Here is a 21,591-nt window from a genome sequence, read left to right on the forward strand (position 1 = left end):
ACAGCAAGGACAGGTTGAGGAAGCCCAGGCTGGTGGAACGGGCGGGCTCAGTGGAACCCCAGCTCATCAGGTGGCATCCTGGACGGGGGGTCCAACCCGTCACAGGGAGAATAATCTGTTTGGATAGTCAGGTCTTCTAGACCGGGACTATCTTTCACTGTGTGTCCATGCAACATGATGGGGGCCCTGATCTCGGTTGTGGTCTGTGATGGACCTGGCACAATGGGGCCCTGATCTGGGTTGGGGTGTGTGGAGGACCTGGCACAATGGGGCCCTGATCTCGGCTCGGGTCTGTGCCACGCCTGGTACAGGACCTCGCTCATTCTCAATCCAGGTCTCTAGGCTCTACCCACCCACAAAGTTCAGTGCCAGGCAGGGGGAAGGCTGCGATGGGGGTCTGCTCCCATTCTGGTAAAATCCTCTCCCACCAAACACAACGCTCCTGTCTGTTGCCCATTGGGTCTCTGTGGCTCATTAATGCTGCATGCTCTCAGAAGCGTCCGTGACATGGGGGAACTGGAGCGGGACTCAGTGGATTCCACAGCTTCTGATCATGTGAGCCATCACCTGGGAATGACTATCAGTCACAGGGGCAAATCAGAACCCAAGCCCTAGAGGGAAATGCCCCAGTATCCCATTTCCCACCGCCCCTACCAAGCCAGCACCCCGCCCTGGGACTGGATTGCTGCGAGCACCCCCTAGAGAGTAAAGGGTCTGTGTCCCATTTGCCATTTCGTGACCCGGCTACTTGCCCCATCCCCCCAGCACCTTAGTAGATGAGTAATGCTTCTGAGAAGTATGTCCTCTGCTGGACCTTGTTCCCTTTCCCACTTCCTCCACATTCTCAGCCTCCCACCTGACTCTGCCCTTGATGCTGGTCAAAGATTTACCAGAGCCAAAGGCTGGGCTAGAGAACATAGATTGACTGCTATACGAGTCAGGGGCGCTGGAGAAGAAGAGCAACCAGGCAGTCAGGAAGAAGTTTCCTCACAGCCTCCATGGCCCCTGGTGTCCAATTGGAGAAGGAGCAACGTATGGGCTTCTTCCAAACCATCCTTGTCGTCCTGGTCTTCCTCCCTCTCCTCATGGTGGCCTCCCATAATTTCCTGCAGAACTTCACAGCTGCTGTCCCCAGGCATTGGTGCTACATTCCGGCGGGAGACAATGACACCACAGAGGTGACTGGAGACCTGCTGAAGATCTACATTCCTATGGATGGCAACCAGGAGCCAGACAGGTGCCTGCGGTTCAGCACCCCACAGTGGCAGCTTCTGGCCCCCAATGGCACCAGCACCAATGCCACTGAGCCCTGCCTGGATGGGTGGGCGTACGACAGGAGTGTCTTCAATTCCACCATCATCACGGAGGTACAGAGGGGAGTGTGAGGGATCATTCTAGGGGAGCGGGGACCTGGCTGGTTATCTATCCATCCACCTATCCATTCACCGACCAATCTATCTATGTCCCCATCCAACCACCTATTCATCCATCCATCCCTCCCCCTCGGTTTTGTGCTCTCACCCATAGTATCTGAGCCTGTCTCATGCATTAGACTGGCATAGCAAGGTGCCTACTGGACTACATGGCATCTCTGGCTCCCCTTCCTCTTGGGGGCATACAGACTGTGCTTGATGTAGGGGGCTGTTGGATCAGTTTGGTGGCAAAGCGTTATCTAACAAGCAGTGGGGCTATCGGGCTGTGGCTTAGCTTCATGTCCTCTGGAAGTTCTCCCCTGGGCCTGAACCACTTGGCTGGCCATGCCTTACCTCTGTGGCAGCTAGCCTGGGCTTTGTGGTCGCCGTGACCCTGCAGGAGCTCCCTGCCTTGGCCGGCCCTAAATGGAGGAGATGTCTTCACTGTAGCTATAATCTGATCCATGAATGCCTTTGTAGACCAGGACCAAGGCTGTGCCATGGCAGGGCCTGGAGCAAAGGGTGGGTGCTCACAGCCTTGTGGTGCAGGGACCCCCTGCTGCCCTAACTCACTAGAGGGAGCCCTTGCATTGACTGCGCAGTCAATGCCAGCCAGGAGGTGACACAGGGCGGGGCTTCTGAGACAGCTGGAGGTGGGAGGAGCTAGCCTGGAGGCTGCCTGGTTGGCCAAGCTCCATGATGACTCAGTGAGATCCTGAGATGCCCCCTCAGAGGTTTCATCACCTAAGCAAGGCCCAGCTAGTTCAGTAGTTGGATTGGAGACCTTGACGGAGTGCCCAGCTTCTCTGGGGAGCCAGGCTGGGGGCTCACTAGGGGCTGCTATTCCTGTGGAGTCTGCACTGATTGTGCTGCTGCAGGGAGAAGGGGGGTGGCTCCCCAGGGGGTGCTCTTAGTGCTGACCCCAGCAGTAGGGGACGCCGTGCCACAAGGAGCCAGCTGGGTGGCTCAGCAGGGGGCACTCTCCCCTCTGAATTGGTGCTGGCCTCAGCGTGGCACCAAGAGGCTCTGTGCTTCAGGGAGCCGGGTGGGGGGACCTAGTAGGGGGCACTGCCTCCTCGCAGGCCGTGCTGACTCCAGTACCCCAGCACAGTGCTAGGGGGTGCTGTGCTGCAGGGAATGGGGGGGGGCGGGGCTCAGCAGGGGCTGGTGTGCCAAGGAGCAGCACCCGGGCTCAGTTCTGCTCTACAGGGTGGGCACTGGCCAGTCACCACTAAAAGGGGGTCATGAGGAGGGAAAAAACTTGTTCACCTTAGCCTCTAAGGATAGAACAAGAAGCAATTGGCTTAAACTGCAGCAAGGGAGGTCTAGGTTGGACATTAGGAAAAAGTTCCTAACTGTCAGGGTGGTTAAACACTGGAATAAATTGCCTAGGGAGGTTGTGGAATCTCCATCTCTGGAGATATTTAAGAGTAGGCTAGATAAATGTCTATCAGGGATGGTCTAGACAGTATTTGGTCCTGCCATGCGGGCAGGGGACTGGACTCGATGATCTCTCGAGGTCCCTTCCAGTCCTAGAATCTATGAATCTATTAATCTAACCGCACAAGGAGCGGGAAGCTTAATATCCCTCCCCAAAAGATGGCACCTCTGCCTTGGCATCACCCCTCCTGGCGCTACCCAAGGGCCTGTGCCTCTGTGCCCCTCCTGCCAGCCCACAGGGGCCCGCTGTGGCAGAAATTCAGCCTGAGTCACCCCTCTGAGAGCCGGGATAATGGATGACAGTCCTGGTGTTTTCCTTGGCGCTGATCCTGTGCCAATCCCTTCTCCTGTTCTTAGCGCACCCGTGACATGTCATGCTGCCAGCTGCCCCATGCCCAGCTGGGTTACACAGTAACCCGCTTGGAACAACACATGAGCCCCTGGTCCCGGCCCCACCCATCATTCCAGACCCCAGATTTGGCAGGGGAGGAGGGACACTGTCCTGTCCCCCCAGCCCTTGTGCGGGGCTGTGGAATCTCAACTCCAATCCTGGCTGCGTGGACAGCGCCAGGCCAAGGCAGGGATAAGGGTTTTGTTGGCAGCAATGAGTGGTACACGGGAGTGTGGTGGAATCAGCAGGGCATAAAAGGGACAGAGGGCATTTAAAGGGCATGGGTGCTGGCAGGCTTGGGCACAAGGTGTGAGGGTCACAGGGCTCAGGTGGGCATGGGAGCTACAGGTGGGCATGCAAGGGAGGTTTTGGGTGGTACAGATGGGCATGGACAGCATGGGCAGCTGGGATGGCACAGGTGGGGTGGACAGCAGGGACAGCAGGGGTGGCACAGGTGGACGTGGACAGCAGGAACAGCAGGGGTGGCACTGGTGGGGATGGGCATCAGGGGCAGCTGGGCTGGCACTGGTGGGGATGGACAGAAGGAACAGCTGGGATGGCCAAGCAGGGCTCTGACCAAGTGGGTCCAGGTGGGTGCAGGTGAGCTCAGATGGCCCAGTGGCAAATGGGGAAGGGGCACAAAGGGGCACTCAGAAGCCATCAGTGGCTTTGGATGGCACAGGAAGGTGCTGGGGTTTGGAGACCAGAGTTGGGCTCAGATGAGGCTTAGGTGGAATGGGGGGAGCTCAGAGGACGGAGGTGGGCTCAGGTGGGCATGGATGGCACAGTTGGGGATTCCTGTCATAGACAGGCATGGGCAGCACAAGTGTGTGTGGGTGGCACAGCTGGGCACAGACTGATGTGGGAGGCTCAGCTGGACATATGCCTGGCACAGCAGGGCCCTGGCCTCTAGGTGCTGCCAGGGTACAGCTACTAGCCAGGGCTCAGGTAGCTCAGGTGGGCAGAGGAGACATAGGTGTGGTTCCTGGCCCTTTGTGCCAGCTGTGTCCCTGAAGCCCATCTGACTATGCAGTCAGCCCTTTGCCCAGCAGCGCAGAGTGCCATGGGGCACCCCTGGATTCACACCCCTCTCCACACTCCTCCCCAGTGGCACCTGGTCTGTGGCCAGCGCGCTCTCAAGGATTTTGCCCAGTCCATCTACATGGCGGGGGTGCTGGTGGGAGCACTGGTCTACGGGGGCCTGGCGGATAGGTGAGTAAAACTGTATCCCCCCTCCTTGCCTCCTTGGATCACCCCATGGTCCCATCCAGCCTGGTATTCCGCTCCATCAGCCCCATGGACCCATCCAGCCTGTTATCTCCCTCCCACATCAGCCCCATGGACCCATCCAGCCTGTTATCTTCCTCCCACATCAGCCCCATGGGCCAATCCAGCTGGGACCCCCTCACACATCAGCCCCATGGCCCATCCAGCCTAGTATCCCCCCACCTGCCCCCCCAGATCAGCCCCATGGACCCATCCAGCCCGTATCCCCCCTTTCTCCCATGGTGTTGTCTCCCCTGCTGCAGACTAGGGCGCCGGGCACTGCTGCTCTGGTCCCTGCTGCAGATGGGTGTGATGGGCACTGGTGCTGCCTTCGCTCCCAACCTGGCAGCCTACTGTGCCTTCCGCTTCTTCAACGGCATGGGTACCTCGGGCTCCGTCCTCAACGGCAGCAGCCTGAGTGAGTGGGGGAGGGCCTGGGGATGGGGAGCTGGCATGAGGGGGCTGAGTGTGAGGTTGGGGGTGGAGGACCTGGGGGATTGGGGGTGTGTGAAGAGTGGGGGACATGTAAGGGGAGATGTTTGTGGGGGGCTGGTGGTGTGGGCTGTGGGGGAGCTATGATGGGGGGCTTTGTGTGGGAGGGATTGTGTGGGATTTTGGGGGGCTGTGTGGCAGAGGGAAATGTGAGGGAGGTTGTTTGGGGAGGGGAGGGAAGTGTGTAGGGTGTCCTGGGGGCGGGCTCTATGTGTGGGTGCATGGGGGACAACTCTCCCCCCTCTGCCCCACCCTGGGCCCACCCAGAGCAGAGGGGTGCGGGGTTGAGACCTGCTCCCCAAGGTTGGGCAGGCAGGGTGAGGTTGGAGGGTGCCGCGTCTCACCCTACCCATCACCCCCAGCCCTGGAGTGGATCCCATCCCGGTTCCGGGCCATGGTGTCCACCATCCTCGCCTGCAGCCTGACGCTGGGCCAGCTGCTCCTGGCTGGACTGGCATACGCCATCCGTGACTGGCGCCAGCTGCAGCTGGCATCCTCGGTGCCCTTCTTCCTCTTCTTCCTCTACAGCTGGTAGGTGCCCTTGGGGCTGAGGGGCACACATCTACAGGGAGCCACGGCTCCAGGCAGGGATGGCACTATGGGCTCAGGAGCCGTAGGACTCTGTGTCTGGGAGCCCAGAGGGGGCCCACACCCCATGCCACACCCACGGTAGCCTGTCACCTGGTCCAAATGGAGACCCTGCAGCCCTGTTCCCCTGATAGACCAACTGCCAGGGAAGCACAAAATCCCAGATCTGTTGCCCAGAGCCCTGGGGACATGGGTGCCTGGTCTTCAGCAGGCACCATGCCCTCCTCTCTCTCTCTCTGAGCCCCGGTCCAACCCCCCCCACCCCCAGGTGGATTCCAGAGTCCGTGCACTGGCTACTCGTCAACCACAGGCCTGAGATGGCACTGAGGAACCTGCGACGGGTGGCCCGGATCAACGGCGAGAAGCTGGAGGGGGAGGGCATCTCCCTGGAGGTGAGGGGCACAGGGTACCCTGTGGGGTCTAGTGGTTAGAGATGGGGTGGGGCTGGGAGTCAGAACTCTTGGGTTTTATGCCTGACTCTGGGAGGGGAGTGGGGTCTAGTGGTTAGAGGTGGGGAGGGCTGGGTGTCAAGCCCCAGGGTTCTCTCTCCCTGGATCTGCCCATCTCCCCCTCTGGAGAAGAGGTGTGATTTCTCCAACCTTCTCTCCCTCTCCAGACACTGCGGCTGGAGATGCAGCAGGAGGAAGAGAGCTCAAGGCCCTCCCAGTGCTCTGCCCTGGAGCTGTTCCGGACAGCGCCCATGCGTGGAGTCACCGGCTGCCTCATGCTGGCCTGGTAAGGGGCTCCCCTTGCCCCCATCAGTACCCCCAGGCTAACAATACTAGTGCGATGAACTGACTGGGGAGTGTGGTTGCACCATTGTCTCCTGTTGAGTGGGATTCCCATGGGCTTAGATGGCAGGGGGCAAGGCTTTGGGGAGCTATGTGTCAGAGCCCCTATACTGCTGGCCAAGGAGGGGGATTCCCCAGGGCTTAGATGGCACGAGGTGAGACTTAGGAGCAGAGGAGGGGGATTCCCCTCGGGATCAGATGGCAGGGGGTGAGACTTAGGGGCAGCTGTGTGTCAGAGCACCTGTACTGCTGGCTGGAGGATCTGAGTTCTAGACCCCATGCTGCTTAGCCCCCCAGAGGATTCCATGGCCAGGATGGGAGCAGAGTGTTTATCCCCACAGCACTGACTTAAGCTAAGAGGAGGCATGCGGGAGGCTCAACTTTGCTTTGGCCCCCCAGTGTTTGGGTTTGTAATTAGGCAGGGAGTTTCTCCAGTGGGGGAACCCCCTGGAAGTAAATGTGGGTGTCACCAAAACCCTGTGGGGATTCCCCCATGTGAACAGGAAAGTCTCCCCCCACCCCAGAGCATCTGGAGACAAAGACAGACAGAAATGGGGAGGGAGAACCAGACAGACCAGAGGACGGGGAGAGACAGACATGAAGGGGAGACAGACGGAAGAGGGAGGGAGAGACAAACAGACGGGAATGGGGCTGGGAGACAGCCAGACTCTCTCCCCATTTGAGCCCCCCTCACCCCAGTTCTCCCCGCCCCATACGGCAGTTTCTCCAACAGCTTCTCTTTCTACCACCTGGCCCTGGACCTACAGCGCTTCAGGGGCATCAACATCTACCTGGTGCAGCTGATCTTTGGCGCTGTGGACATTCCCTTCCGCATGCTGGTGGCCGTGGTCGTCAACCGCCTGGGGCGCCGGCTCACGCAGTCTGCCTGCCTGGTCCTGGGGGGACTCTTCATCCTGGCCAGCATCCCCGTGCCGCATGGTGAGACCAGGGCATTCGGCCAAGTCGGCATAGCATTCCCCGCTGCCCTGGGCTTCACCAGCATGCAGCCCAGCCTAGATCAGACCCAGTAGCCCCCACTCCCTGCCATCTCAGATCAGACCAATGGGTCCATCCAGCCTGGTATCCCGTCCTCCCTGCTGTGCAGGAAACTGAGCCGGTGATGGTGCGGTGGAAGCTGGGGTGGCTTTGGTGGTGTGAAGGAGGTTTGGCCAGTGGCCGAGATAGTAGCCCTACAGGTGGCCCAGAGGACTGGTAAGTGACCAGTACCCCAGCCCAGCTATGGCGCCATGCAGCCCCAGCGTGGTGGGTTTGGTCCTGGGCTGCCCATCACCCAATGCTGGGTCTCTGAGTTAGCGACAGGCACCCCCAGAGCAAAAGGGGATACAGCGCATTGGGGTAGGGGCTCTTCTCAGCCTGATGCATTTTGAGTCCTCTTCCCCTCTCTCCCCCTAGACATGGAGGTGTTGCTGATTACCCTGACTGTCCTGGGAAAAGGGCTCTTCTCCTCCTCCACCAGCTGCTCCTACCTGTACACCATTGAGCTCTACCCCACTGTCATCAGGTGAGTGGGGCGACGCCCTCTGCTGGACAGCATCAATGGAGGCAGCATTGATTGAAGCGCAGGGAGCAGGGCTGGGAGTCTAGTGACTTGGGATGTTCAATCTAATACCCCTGCATGGTGAGGAATGATGCCCTGAGGCCCAGCCTAAGGGTCCCATTGCTCAGGTCCAAGATGTCCCTCCCTGGGGTTCCCCCCTCATTCAGCTAGCTGTTCCAGTCCCTCCTCAGCTGGGACATTGCTGAGCTCTGTGGGTGTCTCCGCTTGTCTGTGCCCTCTGGTCCTGCTGGGGCAGATCCTGCTGAGCCTCCCCATTTGGCTGGGACACTCCTGATTTCAGCTTCCCCCACCTGGGGTCTCAAGCGGCTGCTTCAGTGTCCCATTGGGGGAGCCCTGGAACTGTGCCTGGGGCAGATCTTGATGGAGGGAGGGGAGGTGGAGCTGAGAACTGATGGGTTTGGAGTGGGAATGAATAGATTTGACTGCCAGAGGGTTATGCAAATAAACAGTCGCTTATTCATAAAATATGCAAATTAGATCATCTGCTCATTTGTATAAAGTATCCAGCCTTAATAGGATTGCTCAATTCTCTGTGGCTTCCCCTTGTCCCCAGGCAGACAGGGCTGGGGGTCACCAACATGGTGGCCCGGCTGGGAGCGGTGGCAGCCCCCATGATACAGATGACCCAGGCCTTTGTCTCCTTCCTGCCCCTGCTCCTGTTTGGGGCAGTGCCCATCACAGCTGGCATCCTGGTCAATTGCTTACCAGAGACCTTGGGGGTCCCATTAGCCAACACGATGAAGCAGGTGGAGGACAGGTGGGTATGATGGGCACTGTGTGAGGGCTGGGGGCAGGATTGTGTGTGTCTGAGCATGAGTGTATGTGCGCGAACATGAGAGTGTGTGTGCATGGACACAGGTGTGTGAATGTATGATAGATAGATGGATGCAGTGTGTGTGGATGGATAGAGGGGTGGTGTGTATGGGGACGGCTGGATAGATAGCTGGAGTGTTTGGGATGACTAGGGGTGTGTGTGTGTGTGCATGGCGATGGATGGATAGCTTGCTATCTAGGAGGTGTATATGGGGATGGATAGAAGGACAGATCTTAAATACTTTACACAAGTCTTGGATGAAAGGACAAAGAGTCATTAATGATTAATTGTTATTTTTAATGATCCAGCTGTTTGGTGCTTTTGTTCGTCTCTTCTCCTTTTGTTTTCAGAGCAAGAAAGAAAAGGAGCAAGAAAGAGGAACTGAGGAAAGAAGCCAGGGGAACCAAGGAAACCAAATTCTAAATACAGGCTCTTGTGTCAGGCACTGGACTGGGACGCTGGAGACCTGACTTCAAATCCTGGCTCCCTGTGTGATTTGGGGCGTGTCACTTCATTGCTTGGTTCTCAATTTCCCCATCTGTAAAGTGGGGCTAATGATGCTTCCCTGCCCCATGGGGGTTATGGGAATAAATCTATTAATGTGTGGGAGGCTCAGATACTAGCATGATAGGCCCCACTACCGAACTAGATAGATATAGAACCAGACAACCAGCTTTTTATCACAGAAGCAAAATCTTGAAAGGGTCCTTTTTATCTAGGATTCTCCAGCTTGGATTTTTAGTTTTTTGGTGTTCATTTGCCACAGGATGAAGAGGGGAGACATTTCTTCCCCCTAGGCTGACTGTAAACCCTTAGAGAGCTGGCGTAGTTAACTCTTTCCGGCACGTATCCAATACTACCGTGGAACTGACCTGCTTGCAGTGCTTTTCACAATTGATTTACACATGGCTCATCACATGGCAAATGCTGGAGCAGAATTGGTAGATTGGACTTTGAATCAATTTGCTTAGCACATATTAACGTGACAGTGTTTTATTCTGTATACTTAACCTTTCTCCATATCCACTAGCTGCATAGAAAATCCCCTTTGCTAGGAAGGGTTTTGACATGGAAAGCCTTTTGTGTGACCTCTGTTGAAATGCACCTATTTAATATTGCTGCCCCTCAGCCCATTGGTTTCCTATCAGAGGAGAAGTAAGTGAGACAGAATCAGTGGATATTTTCTTAGTGTAGCTTGTTTATCCCCTGCGCTATATGCACCAGTCCTGGAACAGAGGTGGACACAAACAGCACTGCAGACAATCCCTTCTTTCTGTAAACTCCACCCAAACACCCATGCCCAGTTCCCTGGGAGCTGCTCTGCCCCCCAGAACTGATGCGGTTTAAAAAGATTAAAGCAAAGAGCAAATTCTCTTGCTGCTTGCAACAGCAGCATATCTGGAAAGAAAATAAGTACATCACAAAACCCACAATGATACAGTGTGGCTTCAAAGACTCAATGCTGGGGAAAATAACTTGTAAGGCTATGTGTGACAGCGCCATCTGGTGACACTCCCCCTGCCATAGCAATATCAGCTGACCAGAAGCCATGCTGAGGAATCAATGGGATGCTCTTCCTCCTGAAGTAGTACTGACTGCAATGGTCCAAGACTGGGGTTTGTATGGACTGTATGCAGCGTGTGTTTCCTATGTTAAGTAGCCAGGTGGGAGAGCCACCTGCTAACACCCTGGGGTCACAAACTGGTCCAATCCTGGTTTCCAAATGGGCACTGGTTTGTTGTGATGGACTCCAACTGCTGGATCCCACATGCTGCTCAGCCCCCTGTCTGGGTCTGATCCCTGTCCCTGCGCAGGGTCTCCCAGGGTTATACCCCATTTCTGACACCCTTCTTGAGCAGTGGGACTTCAGCTGCCTAGACCCTGGAAACAGTGCCCCAGTCCTCCTGAGTCCCCAAGTTGCTTATATATTTCTCCCCTGGCGTCTACCTGGCTGTAGGAACCCCGGTTTTCCTAGTTACACCATTCAGGGATAACTCAGCAGCAAAGGAAGGAAATGCACAGACTTAGCAAAGGAATTTCTTATGCATGCGTGTGAGCTTGCACACAAAGCAGGGCTCATTCCCTCCAGCCGGGGGCAGCAGGGACACACGCACACACACGCAAACACACACATACACACTCTCTCTGAAAGCATTGGAGAGTTACAGGTCTATGGGAAACAGCAAACTCCTGCACCCCATCCCCTCTCTCTAACCTCAGCCCCCTTTACAAGGCCCTGGGTTTGGTCCCAGCCCTTTGTGGAGGCAAGCGTTCCTTCTGGGCCTTGTGTCTGTGGCCATGGAAATGCCACCCTCTGGCTGGGAGAACCACAGTCTCTGCCCCTGTGGATCAGGTGGAGCCATGTGTTCAGGCTTCTGGGAAGAGCAATTCCCTTTGGCATTGCTGGTAGCTACCCGATTGTTTCCCCAGGAGACAGCCATTCAGTGCTGATGCCCTGTGATCACTCCGTCACAGCTCACAAACTCTCACAGCGGGTGTGGGTGTTCAGAAGCTTGCATTGGTATTTGGGATTTGCATTTCAGCTGTGCCTAGGAGCCCCACTCACGGGACAGGGCTCCATTGTGCTAGGTGCTGTACATTATTATTTCGTTGCTGGTGGAGGCCAGGCTGTACATCTGATGAGAAAGCACAGCATCATGTTACTGCCTGTGACTTTCCTAAGCAGCAGCAGGTGGCTCCACAGAGCTTCCTCTACTTGCTGCACCAAATTGGCCTTATTGTAGTGGAAACTGGGCTCTTCCGGCTTTCTGAATTTCCCCATAATCCAGAGGGTACTGCCCATTGAGATCTAGAACAGTCCCTGAAATGTTGGAATTGATTGTTCCCTTCTGGCCACTGATTTTGTGATTGCTGAGGAGCCTGTGGAGTTGCCTGTTGGAGGCAGATGGAAAATAAGATTATTATGGTTAGAAAATAAGATGACTGTGACGTTCCCCTCTGGTGTTATCCGGACTGGTGATCTGCTACGTCACTCCAATCCTTGACTCTGGGAGCCAGCCTTACCCTGCCAGCCTAATCCACCACTCCTGGGCTGTTCACACACAGCCTCTGGCATGTAAGCTGCTCCTTGGATTGTGCAACCGAATGACACTAGCCAATATCTCCGGTCCCAGACACAACCCTAGGAACCTCCGTCTTGCAGTGTCCAGTTATGCCCTCTGGACGCCGCAATCTTATATGAGTTCATGAATTTAACAAAGAAATTGATATGTACCAGGCTTGTTATCCCAAGGGGAGCCTCTGACACACTTCAAACCAAACGCACTGCTTCAGGTAGAATAAACAAACAAATTTATTAACTACAAAGATAGATTTTAAGTGATATGAAGGCAAAAAGTCAGAGTAGTTACCAAAAGAAAATAAAAGATAAGGACGCAGTCTAAACTCTCAACCCTATTAGACTGGGCAACATCTAAATTAAGCAGTTTTTCTCACCCCATTGGATATTGCAGTCCTTAATATACAGTTTGTTCCTTAAACCTGGGCCAATCTCCTCTGTTGGAGTCTTGTCTTCTTCTCAGTGTCTAAGTTGCTTGCAGCGAAGGTGGGGGCCGGAGAAGGGCCCAGTATGTGTCCACTCCATCTGTTTTATACACTCAGTCCATGTGTTTGGGGAGCACATGTCCAGGCATGTCAGGGGGGCATTGCTGAGTCTCCCCAAGCAAGGTTGAGCAATTCCCTGGTGTGGCCTCATGCAGGTGAGTCATTGTATTGTAGCTCCCTTGCTGGACGATGGCTCTTGATGGGTTGTTTGACACCCCGCCTGTTGCCTCTGGGGAGCTAATATCTGGCTGATTCCACAATTTACAGCATGTTTTAGTGACCATCATACAACACAATTCTCATAACTTCATATACAATAATGATGCGCATATATGGATAGAGAAATGACTTTCAGCAGATCATAACCTTTCACCTGATACCTTACAAGGCATGCTTTATATGTAAGATCACGATTATATGAAAATGAGGAATATGGGGGTTACAGTACGCTCCCCCAAAGTATAGAATGTCACACTATTGTTATTTGTTCTCTGTATTGAAGTAGTGCTAGGAGTTGCAATCATGGACCAGGCCCCAATTGTGCTAGGAGCTGTACAAACACAGAACAAGTATAGCAAAGGAATTGTCTAACCACAGCTGAAGCTGCTGCCCATCGTGAATTCTCCACAATCTTCCTGCTTTCCTTGTGGAAGATTCCGTTTGTGGGGATTTGGCAACTGCCAGGAGAATTTGGGGAGACCATAAGATGCCACAGCATCCCCTCCATGTGCCATGCTGCTGCCTGGGTTGTCATGATGTTGTTGTGCTCGATGCTGCAGCAGCGTATGGACACCAGCTTATGGTGCTGTGCCACAGCGAGGGCACTTTGCATGTGCTGCCAGGGTGACATTTCTGCACTACCACCGGGAAGACATTCTAGTGCAATTGGGTGATGTTTTGACAATGCCTCACTGGCTTTTATCCATGCCAATTATTGACATTTTCCTGGGGTGCAACGGCATTGTAACAACACGATGCAGCACTATGACATCACAACACAGCTAATCACAATGTGATATCAGAATGTGACATAGTGACATCACAATACAGCACTGTGACATCATGAGGAAGCACACTAACATCACAATACAGCTAGCATGATGGTATCACAATCTCACACAGTGAAATCATAATATAGTGCTAGGACATTGCAAGGCAATGCAATGACATCATAATGCTGCACTATGACATCAAAATACAGTGCTATGATATCACAATGTAACACAGTCATGTTACAATGCAGCACTATTATTGTTGTTGTTCATCAAGTTTAGTATGGTAGTGCCTAAGGACCAGCCAAGAATGGCACCCCATTGTGCTAAGCCCTGCACAAACAGAGTAGCAGGCAGATTCTGCCTCTAAGATTTTACAATCTCAATAGATCAGACAGACACAGCACGGGGGAAGGGGTATCCTACACAGGCAGAGCAATCTATGTGATGGCAGCAAATAGCATGTTAGTTTAATGATTTTGGGAGGATGGGGAGGTTTTATTTCGGAGTGGAGAGGCTAAATGGGAAGAAAGGTGTAGAAAAGGATGATGGGGGGACAGGGCAGGGGAGGAGATGGTAAGAGAGACAGGTGTAGAGTGAAGCAGGATGAAGAGAGTGTGAGGGAGGTAGAGGGTTAGAGTAAACAGCCAATCAGCATATGGCAGAGAAAGTCCAACCAAAACTGTGGGCAGTTCTCTGGCTGTCCAAAGGTCCTTGTTTTGGCTGCTTTTGTTCCTCCCAGCTGGAGTCTCTGGTTGGTTTAATAGTTTCACTGAGTTTAAGGCTAGAAGAGACCATTAGATCATCTCTAGTCTGAATCACAAGCCAGAGATTTCACCCAGCTACCCATATATTAAGCTCAAATATTTTAGTTAACATCACAGCTAAAGCATTTCAGTCCTTAGGAGACTGAACTGTTATGTTCTACAGGCATGGCCCTGGCTGGGCCCCATTTTATTATAGCATCACAGGGAGGTGAAATGACACCACAAAGGAGCACAATGACATCACCACACAGAATGATGACATCACATTCCACTGAGAGGACATCACAACGTTATTGCATCCTGTTAAGTCCTGGCCAATGTTTAATTGAACCTTTCCCATCCCTCACCATGTCCCCTTCCAGGCATGGTATTATCTGGGGCTCTTGGCTGATGGTCCAGTGGCTAGGCTGCATTCTTAGGACTCAAAAAACCCATGATCAAGTCTAGTCTCTGCTATTTATTTCCATGTGACCTTGGGCAAGTCACTTAGCCTCTGCCTTAGTTCCCTGTCTGTAAAATGGGGCCTTAGGAATTATTTCACTCCACTTCCTGGTATTGGCCACTTCCCGCATGCGTTGTGGGGACGGGTGGGTGGCACCTATCTGGCACTAGGGGCGTCATTTTCTAGCTCAGCCCACTGCGCCCATGCGCAGTAAGGAGGCGTCGGGATCTATTTAGCGTCCGGAGAGTCCATTTGTTGCTCTGGTCAGTGGGACGCATGCTCGGTCCGAGTCCCTTTACAGCGGCATAAACGTGCGCACACGCAGTCTCGGTCTCTGGACTCTATTTCATTCCTTCCTGGGTCGCTTTGTGGCGCTTCCCCGCGGAGCCAATCAGAACAGAGCCAGAGGTGACGAGCTACATTCTGCCAGCCAACCAGTGCGGGGCCTGCCCTGCCAGCGGGCCAGTGCTGGGGGAAAACAAGCCGGCCGCGGAGCCGGGGGGGCAGAGTGAAGTTGAGGCGGGGAGGGCGCACCCCGGGTCGGGTAGAGCCGCCCCCGTCCCTCACCCAGCCATGTCCCGCTGGTTCTTCCCCTGGTCCAGCTCCATCAAGAAGCGGGCCTGCCGCTACCTGCTGCAGCACTACCTGGGCCACTACCTGGAGGAGCGGCTGAGCCTGGAGCAGCTCAGCCTGGACCTGTACCAGGGCGCCGGGGCGCTGCGGGACATTCACCTCGACATCTGGGTGAGGGGCCGGGGGCAGGGATCAGGAGTGGAGGCGCTGCGGGACATCCACCTCGACGTGGGGGTTGGGGAGCTGGGAGGCCGGGGGAGCTGGAGGGGAGGGGTTGAGCTGCACGACATCCACCTCGACATGGGTGAGGGGGCTGGTTGGGACTAGGGCGCTGGATGGGTGTGGCTGGGATTGGTACCGGGGGCTGGGGAATATCGACCTCAATATATGGGTGAGGGGCTGGGAACTGCTGGAAGGGTCCGTATCTGGGGTCCAGGACACTGTGGGATCTTGGAGAAGGACAGTGTGAGCCCAAGGCGGAAACAGGATGCTGAGGTGGAGGTGGGGGACAAGGTTGGTTGTGGTGGGGCTGGAATCTGTGCTGAGGCACTGGAGCTGGCATGGGCCTAGATCTGTAGCTGGGAGAGGAAGAGGGGGAGAACCAGGTGATGTGGGAAGCCCAGATGGAGGTCATATCCCCTGATCCATAGGGGTTGAGGGCCTGGGATGGGGCTCAGGGAGGAGGAGCAAGGACCTTGAGAGGCATCTGCCTGGATATGTAGGTGAGGAACACAGGGCAGCGTGGCTCTGTGGGTAAGAAGGGGATGGGGTAGGAACCAGGTGTATGCAGGGCCAGAGAGTAGACTGGTGACTGGGAAGAGAGGGTGGGTGCGATTAGTGACAGTGACTGATCCCACCAGGAAGAACTAGCTTCAGGATGGGTTGCCACCCCTTGTGTGTTTCACTGCCTCCCACCTGTCCAGGCAGTACTCTATGCTCAGGGTCGTGTCTCTGAAATGCCCAGTTTATAGAGCAGTAACTGCACTGTGTGTTTTTGGGAGGAGGGGGGATGGACCACTTGGGAAGTGGCCTCATGGCGGGGTTGAGACCGGGAAATACCTGGTTAATCCTTAAACTCCCACCCTGTGTGCTAGGACGGTCCAGTCCATGGGTTGCTGATGCTGGTATATTTCCATGGCCTGTTCCTTGTGGATTTCATTTTCTGGAGGTGACGTTCCATTGAGCCTATCTGGCCAGTCTCCTCGCTGATATGAGACAACCAGGAAAGGGCTGGACAGACAGCCATCCACCCTCTCCTAGTCCAGTGCTCTGTCTCCTACCCCTATCTAGGCTGGTATGGAGCTAATGCTAGAAGTTTCACCCCCACTGCGGGGGAGCCCAACTCTGTAGTGTTACCCCATGTGGGGTATGTGCTTGTATTTGAGCCATTCACCCACTTAGCCCACCCTGACATTTCTTCCCCTGGTTTATATTAGCAGCAGTGCTGTGCCTCAGTTTCTCCACCTCCCTTGGAGCTGGGCCACCCTTCCTTGTCTTCTGCCCCCCTTGGGTTGGGGGAGGGGCTGCTGTAGCTGCTGGGTTAATAACCTTGCTGTCACCCCAGGTGTAGTGTCTTGGGGAAGTGGGGTATGTCCCTGAGTCGTGGGTCATGTCACCAGGTCCCAAATAATAGCCCAGCATTGTGTTGTGGTGAGTGTCAGGGCCCGGCTTCCAGTGCCCCACAGTGAAGGGAATGAGAGGACAAGGAAGCTGCATGGGGCCCGGGGTGTGTTGCTCTTGGGGAGGTCGGGAGGGAGAATCAGAGTGGAGCCACTCAGTGAGGCTATAGCTTGGAACTGAGGGACATCAACAGAATCGGGGGGAGAGAAGAGCCTAGGGGGCTGAGGGATGGGTTTAGCTCAGTGGTTCTCACACTTTTGTCCTGGTGACCCCTTTCACACAGCAAGCCTCTGTGTGTGACCCACCCTAATAAATTAAAAACACTTTTTAGTATATTTAACACCATTATAAATGCTGGAGGCAAAGCGGAGTTTGGGGTGGAGGCTGACAGCTTGTGACCCCCCCAGGTAATAACCTCATGACCCCCGGAGGGGTCCTGACCCCCCAGTTTGAGAACCCCTGGTTTAGCTGCTTGCAGGCATGTGGGAGGGACACCAGTGCTGTGACTCACCTTTGAACTCTTGCAGAGGGGAGAGCACCCCCTGCTGAGTCCCCACCCCACTTTCTGAAGCACAAGCTACAACAGGGGAGGGCTGGGAGCTAGAACGCCTGGCTCTGAAGTGGTGCCCTCTGTGACCTTTGCCCTTCCCCTCTGTGTGCCTTGATTTCCCTGCTTGTGCTCGCTGGTGCTGGGAGGCCCTCAGATGGAGGCGCTATATTGCGAGTGGCTTGGTAATGCCAGTTACTCTTGGTTGTGCCTAGCTGGTTGCTGGGGTTAGCCTTGCACCGCAGGAGAGGCTGCTCTGCATGTATGTATTGATGGTGTACCATGAATACAGAAAATGCCAAAGGGGGGAGGCGAGAGTGTGGGTAGGTGAGCGATCAGACCCCAGGGCTGATGAATGCCCTGGGCTCACGCCAGCCCCGGAGCTGCTCATTAATCTGCTCTGTGACTCAGGGTTTCCTGACTCATGCCTGGCTTCAAAACAAACACAGAGCTTCCCTGTGGGGAGAGGAAGAGGGGTGGATAGGGGAGGCATTGTCTCTGAATGGGAAACTGAGGCACAGGGGCTGTACCTCCTAAGGGCACACAGTGAGTTAGCAGGAGAGCTGGGATAGAACCCAGGAGTCCTGGCTCTCAGCCCCTTGCTCTAACCCAGTAGATCCCCTCAGGAAATCTGCTCCCTCTTGTTCTCTGCACTAGCCCAGCCCTGCCTTAGTTTCCTTGCCAGGTCGGGGGGTGGCGGTGGGGGATGTTGCCATTTTGGGCTGGCCAGCCAGCCCATAATCCTAGTGCCAGTGAGTACCGCCCCTTGCACCGAGGTGGTTGTTGTCCTACCTGCTGGGGAACGGGGCTTCTGCCCTTCATGAGTGGGTTATAATTAGCAGCTGCGGTCACTGTACACCTGTTAGAATGATGTTTCCCTGGCATGTTGGGACTAGCCTTCTGTGTGTCCCCACCACCACTACTGTGTCCCACTGTCCCTCCTTACGTGCCCTCCCCTCCCTGCCATGTCTCAATCACCCTCCCTATTCTTGGCTTTCCAGGAAGCTGTTCCACGAGGCACAATGCAGCCTCAGCTGGCTGCCTCTGGACTGGCTGCCTCGTTCTGCTCCTGTTGAGCTGTGTGTGACACATGGTGGCAGTATGGTCTAGTGGCTGGGGCACTGGGCTGGGAGGCAGGACGTTTGGGTTCTAGTCCCAGCTCTGCCACTGTCTCTCTGTGCCTCAGTTTCCACTCACATCCTTTGTTTCGATTGGAAGCTCATCAGGTCAGGGACTGGCCATCACTGTCCGTGTGGGGGCTGGTGTGATTGGGGGATCCTGATCTTGGTCTGGGGGTCTGTGTGGCTCCCAGCCCAATGGGGGCCTCTGATTTGGGTTGGGGGGGGTCTGCAGTGCTGGGGGACCCTGATCTTGGTCTGTGCGGTGCCTGGTATGACGGGGGACCCTGATCTTGTTTTGTGCAATGTTTGGCCCCATAGGGGCCTTGATCTTGGGGGGGGGGGGGGGGGGGGAAGGGCAGGGCTGTGCAGCCTCTGGCCTGATGAGGAGGGTCTCCGATCAGAGTCGGGATCCCAAGCATCAGAGGGGTAGCCGTGTTAGTCTGAATCTGTAAAAAGCAACAGAGGGTCCTGTGGCACCTTTAAGACTAACAGAAGTATTGGGAGCATAAGCTTTCGTGGGTAAGAACCTCACTTCTTCAGATGCAAGAAGTGCCTTGCATCTGAAGAAGTGAGGTTCTTACCCACGAAAGCTTATGCTCCCAATACTTCTGTTAGTCTTAAAGGTGCCATGGGATCCCAAGCGTTATTGTCAGAATAATCCAGTAGCCTTAATACTTAGCATTTCTATGAGGCCTACAATTAACTAGCTGGAAACCCTGTGCAGACAGCCTGCTACTTCCTCTGCTGAAATGGTTTTGCAACCAAGTCACCTGACCTCCCCAGCCCTTGTCACCAGAGTAGATTTTAGAACAACAATCCATGTCATCTGGCATCAGAGGGAGGATTCCCAGATAAGAGTGCAGCATGCAAGAATCAGCTGGCTGCTGGTGACATGCAGCCGGCTCTGGAGTGGGGCACTACAGGGCATGTTAGCCTAGGACAGGAAGTGCAGCTTGAAGTGCCCAGGGTATTTGTACCCTGCTGGAATGTGGACAGGCCAGTTGGATTCACACACTTAGCCACTCACCATTGAGGTTAACGATGAGCCCTGAAGTGGAATCTGGCTGTTCCAGGCACTGGGAAGTTGTGAGCTGCCTCTGCTTGGAGGAGTGGGGAATACAGTTCTGAGTCAGCTCCCTGTTCCCCAAAAGGTAGCAAACTGCAAGCCAGGACTCCTGGGCCCTATCCCTGGCTCTGGGAGGAGAGTCTAGTGGCTCAAGCAGGGGTGGCTGCTGGGAGTCAGGACTCCTGGGTTTTATTCCTAGCTCTGCCCTGGCTTGCTGGGTGACCCCAGACTCCCTGCCTCAGTTTACCTCTTCAGAGAATGGTAGGTAGCTCTCGTCCCCTAATGCCCCTACTCTACTTGCACTACATTGATGACACCTTCATCATCTGGACCCATGGAAAAGAAGCCCTTGAGGAATTCCACCATGATTTCAACAATTTCCATCCCACCATCAACCTCAGCCTAGACCAATCCACACAAGCGCTCCATTTCCTTGACACTACTGTGCTAATAAGTGATGGTCACATAAACACCACCCTATACTGGAAACCTACTGACCGCTATACTTACCTACATGCCTCCAGCTTTCATCCAGGACACATCACACGATCCATTGTCTACTGCCAAGCTCTAAGATACAATCACATTTGCTGCAATCCCTCAGACAGAGACAAACACCTACAAGATCTCTATCAAGCATTCTTAAAACTACAATACCCACCTGCTAAAGTGAAAAAAACAGATTGACAGAGCCAGAAGAGTACCCAGAAGTCACCTACTACAAGACAGGCCCAACAAAGAAGATAACAGAACGCCACTAGCCATTACCTTCAGCCCCCAACTAAAACCTCTCCAGCGTTTCATCAGAGATCTACAACCTATCCTGAAAGATGATCCCTCACTCTCACAGATCTTGGGAGACAGACCTGTCCTCGCTTACAGACAGCCCCCCAACCTGAAGCAAATACTCATCAGCAACCACACATCACAGAACAAAAACACTAACCCAGGAACCTATCCTTGCAACAAAGCCCGATGCCAACTCTGTTCATATATCTATTCAAGTGACACCATCATAGGACCTAATCACATCAGCCATGCCATCAGGGGCTCGTTCACCTGCATATCTACCAATGTGATATATGCCATCATGTGACAGCAATGCCCCTCTGCCATGTACATTGGCCAAACCGGACAGTCTCTATGCAAAAGAATAAATGGACACAAATCTGACAGGAATCATAACATTCAAAAACCAGTAGGAGAACACTTCAACCTCTCTGGCCATTCAGTAACAGATTTAAAGGTGGCAATTTTGCAACAGAAAAGCTTCAAAAACAGACTCCAAAGAGAAACTGCTGAACTTGAATTGATATGCAAATTAGATACTATCAATTTAGGCTTAAATAGAGACTGGGAATGGCTGAGCCATTACACACATTGAATCTATTTCCCCCCTGTTAAGTATCCTCACAGCTTCTTGTCAAACTGTCTTAAATGGGCTATCTTGATTATCACTACAAACGTTTTTTTTTTTCTCCAGCTGACAACAGTTCATTTTAATTAATTAGCCTTTAGAGTGGGTTGGGCAACTCCCACCTTTTCATGTTCTCTGTATGTATATATATCTCCTCACTATATGTTCCATTCTCTGTGTCCGAAGAAGTGGGCTGTAGCCCACGAAAGCTTATGCTCAAATAAATTTGTTAGTCTCCAAGGTGCCACAAATATTCCTGTTCCTTTTGTAGGTAGTAAAGTTACCTTTAATACTTGGTGTGATGCTTAACCCGTCAGTTCTTCATTAGGGAAGGTTTGAAGGGGTAGGAGCCCATGGGAGTGCAGGAGCTTAGTGGTCTTAGTAACAAGTTGGAAATCCCTTGGCTCAGAGATGCCACCAGTTTGAATCCTGACAAAATCACTTTGGGGCCTGGAGGTTAAATAAATTTGAACTCCATGAAACTCTCTGCTGAGGGCAGCTCTGAAAACTGACATCTACTTTCTCTGCTGTCTTTGGTCAAATAACCCTGTGCGACAGTGAAGGGAATATCTGCTGGCTTCTGCACCCCACCCCAGAGGTAGCTGTATCAGCGCTGGGCAAGGGATGCTGGTATAAACAGCCCCCTCGCCCCACCCCAGAGGTAGCTGCATCTCTGTCCCAGGTGAGTGGTCTCTGTCTGAATGCTCCT

At 54.0% G+C, this 21,591-nt stretch overlaps 2 protein-coding genes across 7 annotated transcripts in view; both read left to right on the forward strand.

Annotated features, from left to right (window-relative positions):
• Positions 1–881: 881 nt before the first annotated feature.
• Positions 882–9,377, forward strand: LOC101938606 (solute carrier family 22 member 6-B-like). 2 transcript variants are annotated; one of them, XM_005307995.4, is made up of 10 exons: positions 882–1,367; positions 4,352–4,455; positions 4,773–4,927; positions 5,364–5,532; positions 5,858–5,981; positions 6,206–6,324; positions 7,102–7,319; positions 7,794–7,902; positions 8,513–8,716; positions 9,124–9,377. In XM_005307995.4, the coding sequence occupies exons 1-10, from the start codon at positions 999–1,001 to the stop codon at positions 9,194–9,196; spliced, it is 1,644 nt and encodes a 547-aa protein (XP_005308052.1). In that variant the 5' UTR covers positions 882–998; the 3' UTR covers positions 9,197–9,377. The 2 variants fall into 2 exon arrangements, with proteins under 2 accessions (XP_005308052.1, XP_065407205.1); XM_065551133.1 differs by lacking the exons at positions 4,773–4,927; positions 5,364–5,532 and having other exon boundaries at positions 883–1,367.
• A 5,573-nt stretch (positions 9,378–14,950) lies between these two features.
• ATG2A (autophagy related 2A) overlaps positions 14,951–21,591 on the forward strand; it is a 42,269-nt gene continuing 35,628 nt past the window's right edge. For 4 of the 5 annotated variants that reach the window (XR_010589081.1, XR_010589082.1, XM_024100286.3 and 1 more), the window contains exon 1: positions 14,968–15,282. Coding sequence is in view for 3 of the 5 variants with exons in the window: in XM_024100286.3 (XP_023956054.2) it covers positions 15,112–15,282 (171 nt within the window). In the remaining 2 variants the exon portion in view is untranslated. Of the gene's footprint in view, positions 15,283–21,591 lie in introns of all 5 variants that reach the window. The other variant, XM_005307909.5, reaches the window with a different exon arrangement.

Source organism: Chrysemys picta, chromosome 7 (genome assembly GCF_011386835.1).
Source record: "Chrysemys picta bellii isolate R12L10 chromosome 7, ASM1138683v2, whole genome shotgun sequence".
In the NCBI taxonomy this organism is placed as follows: domain Eukaryota; kingdom Metazoa; phylum Chordata; order Testudines; family Emydidae; genus Chrysemys; species Chrysemys picta.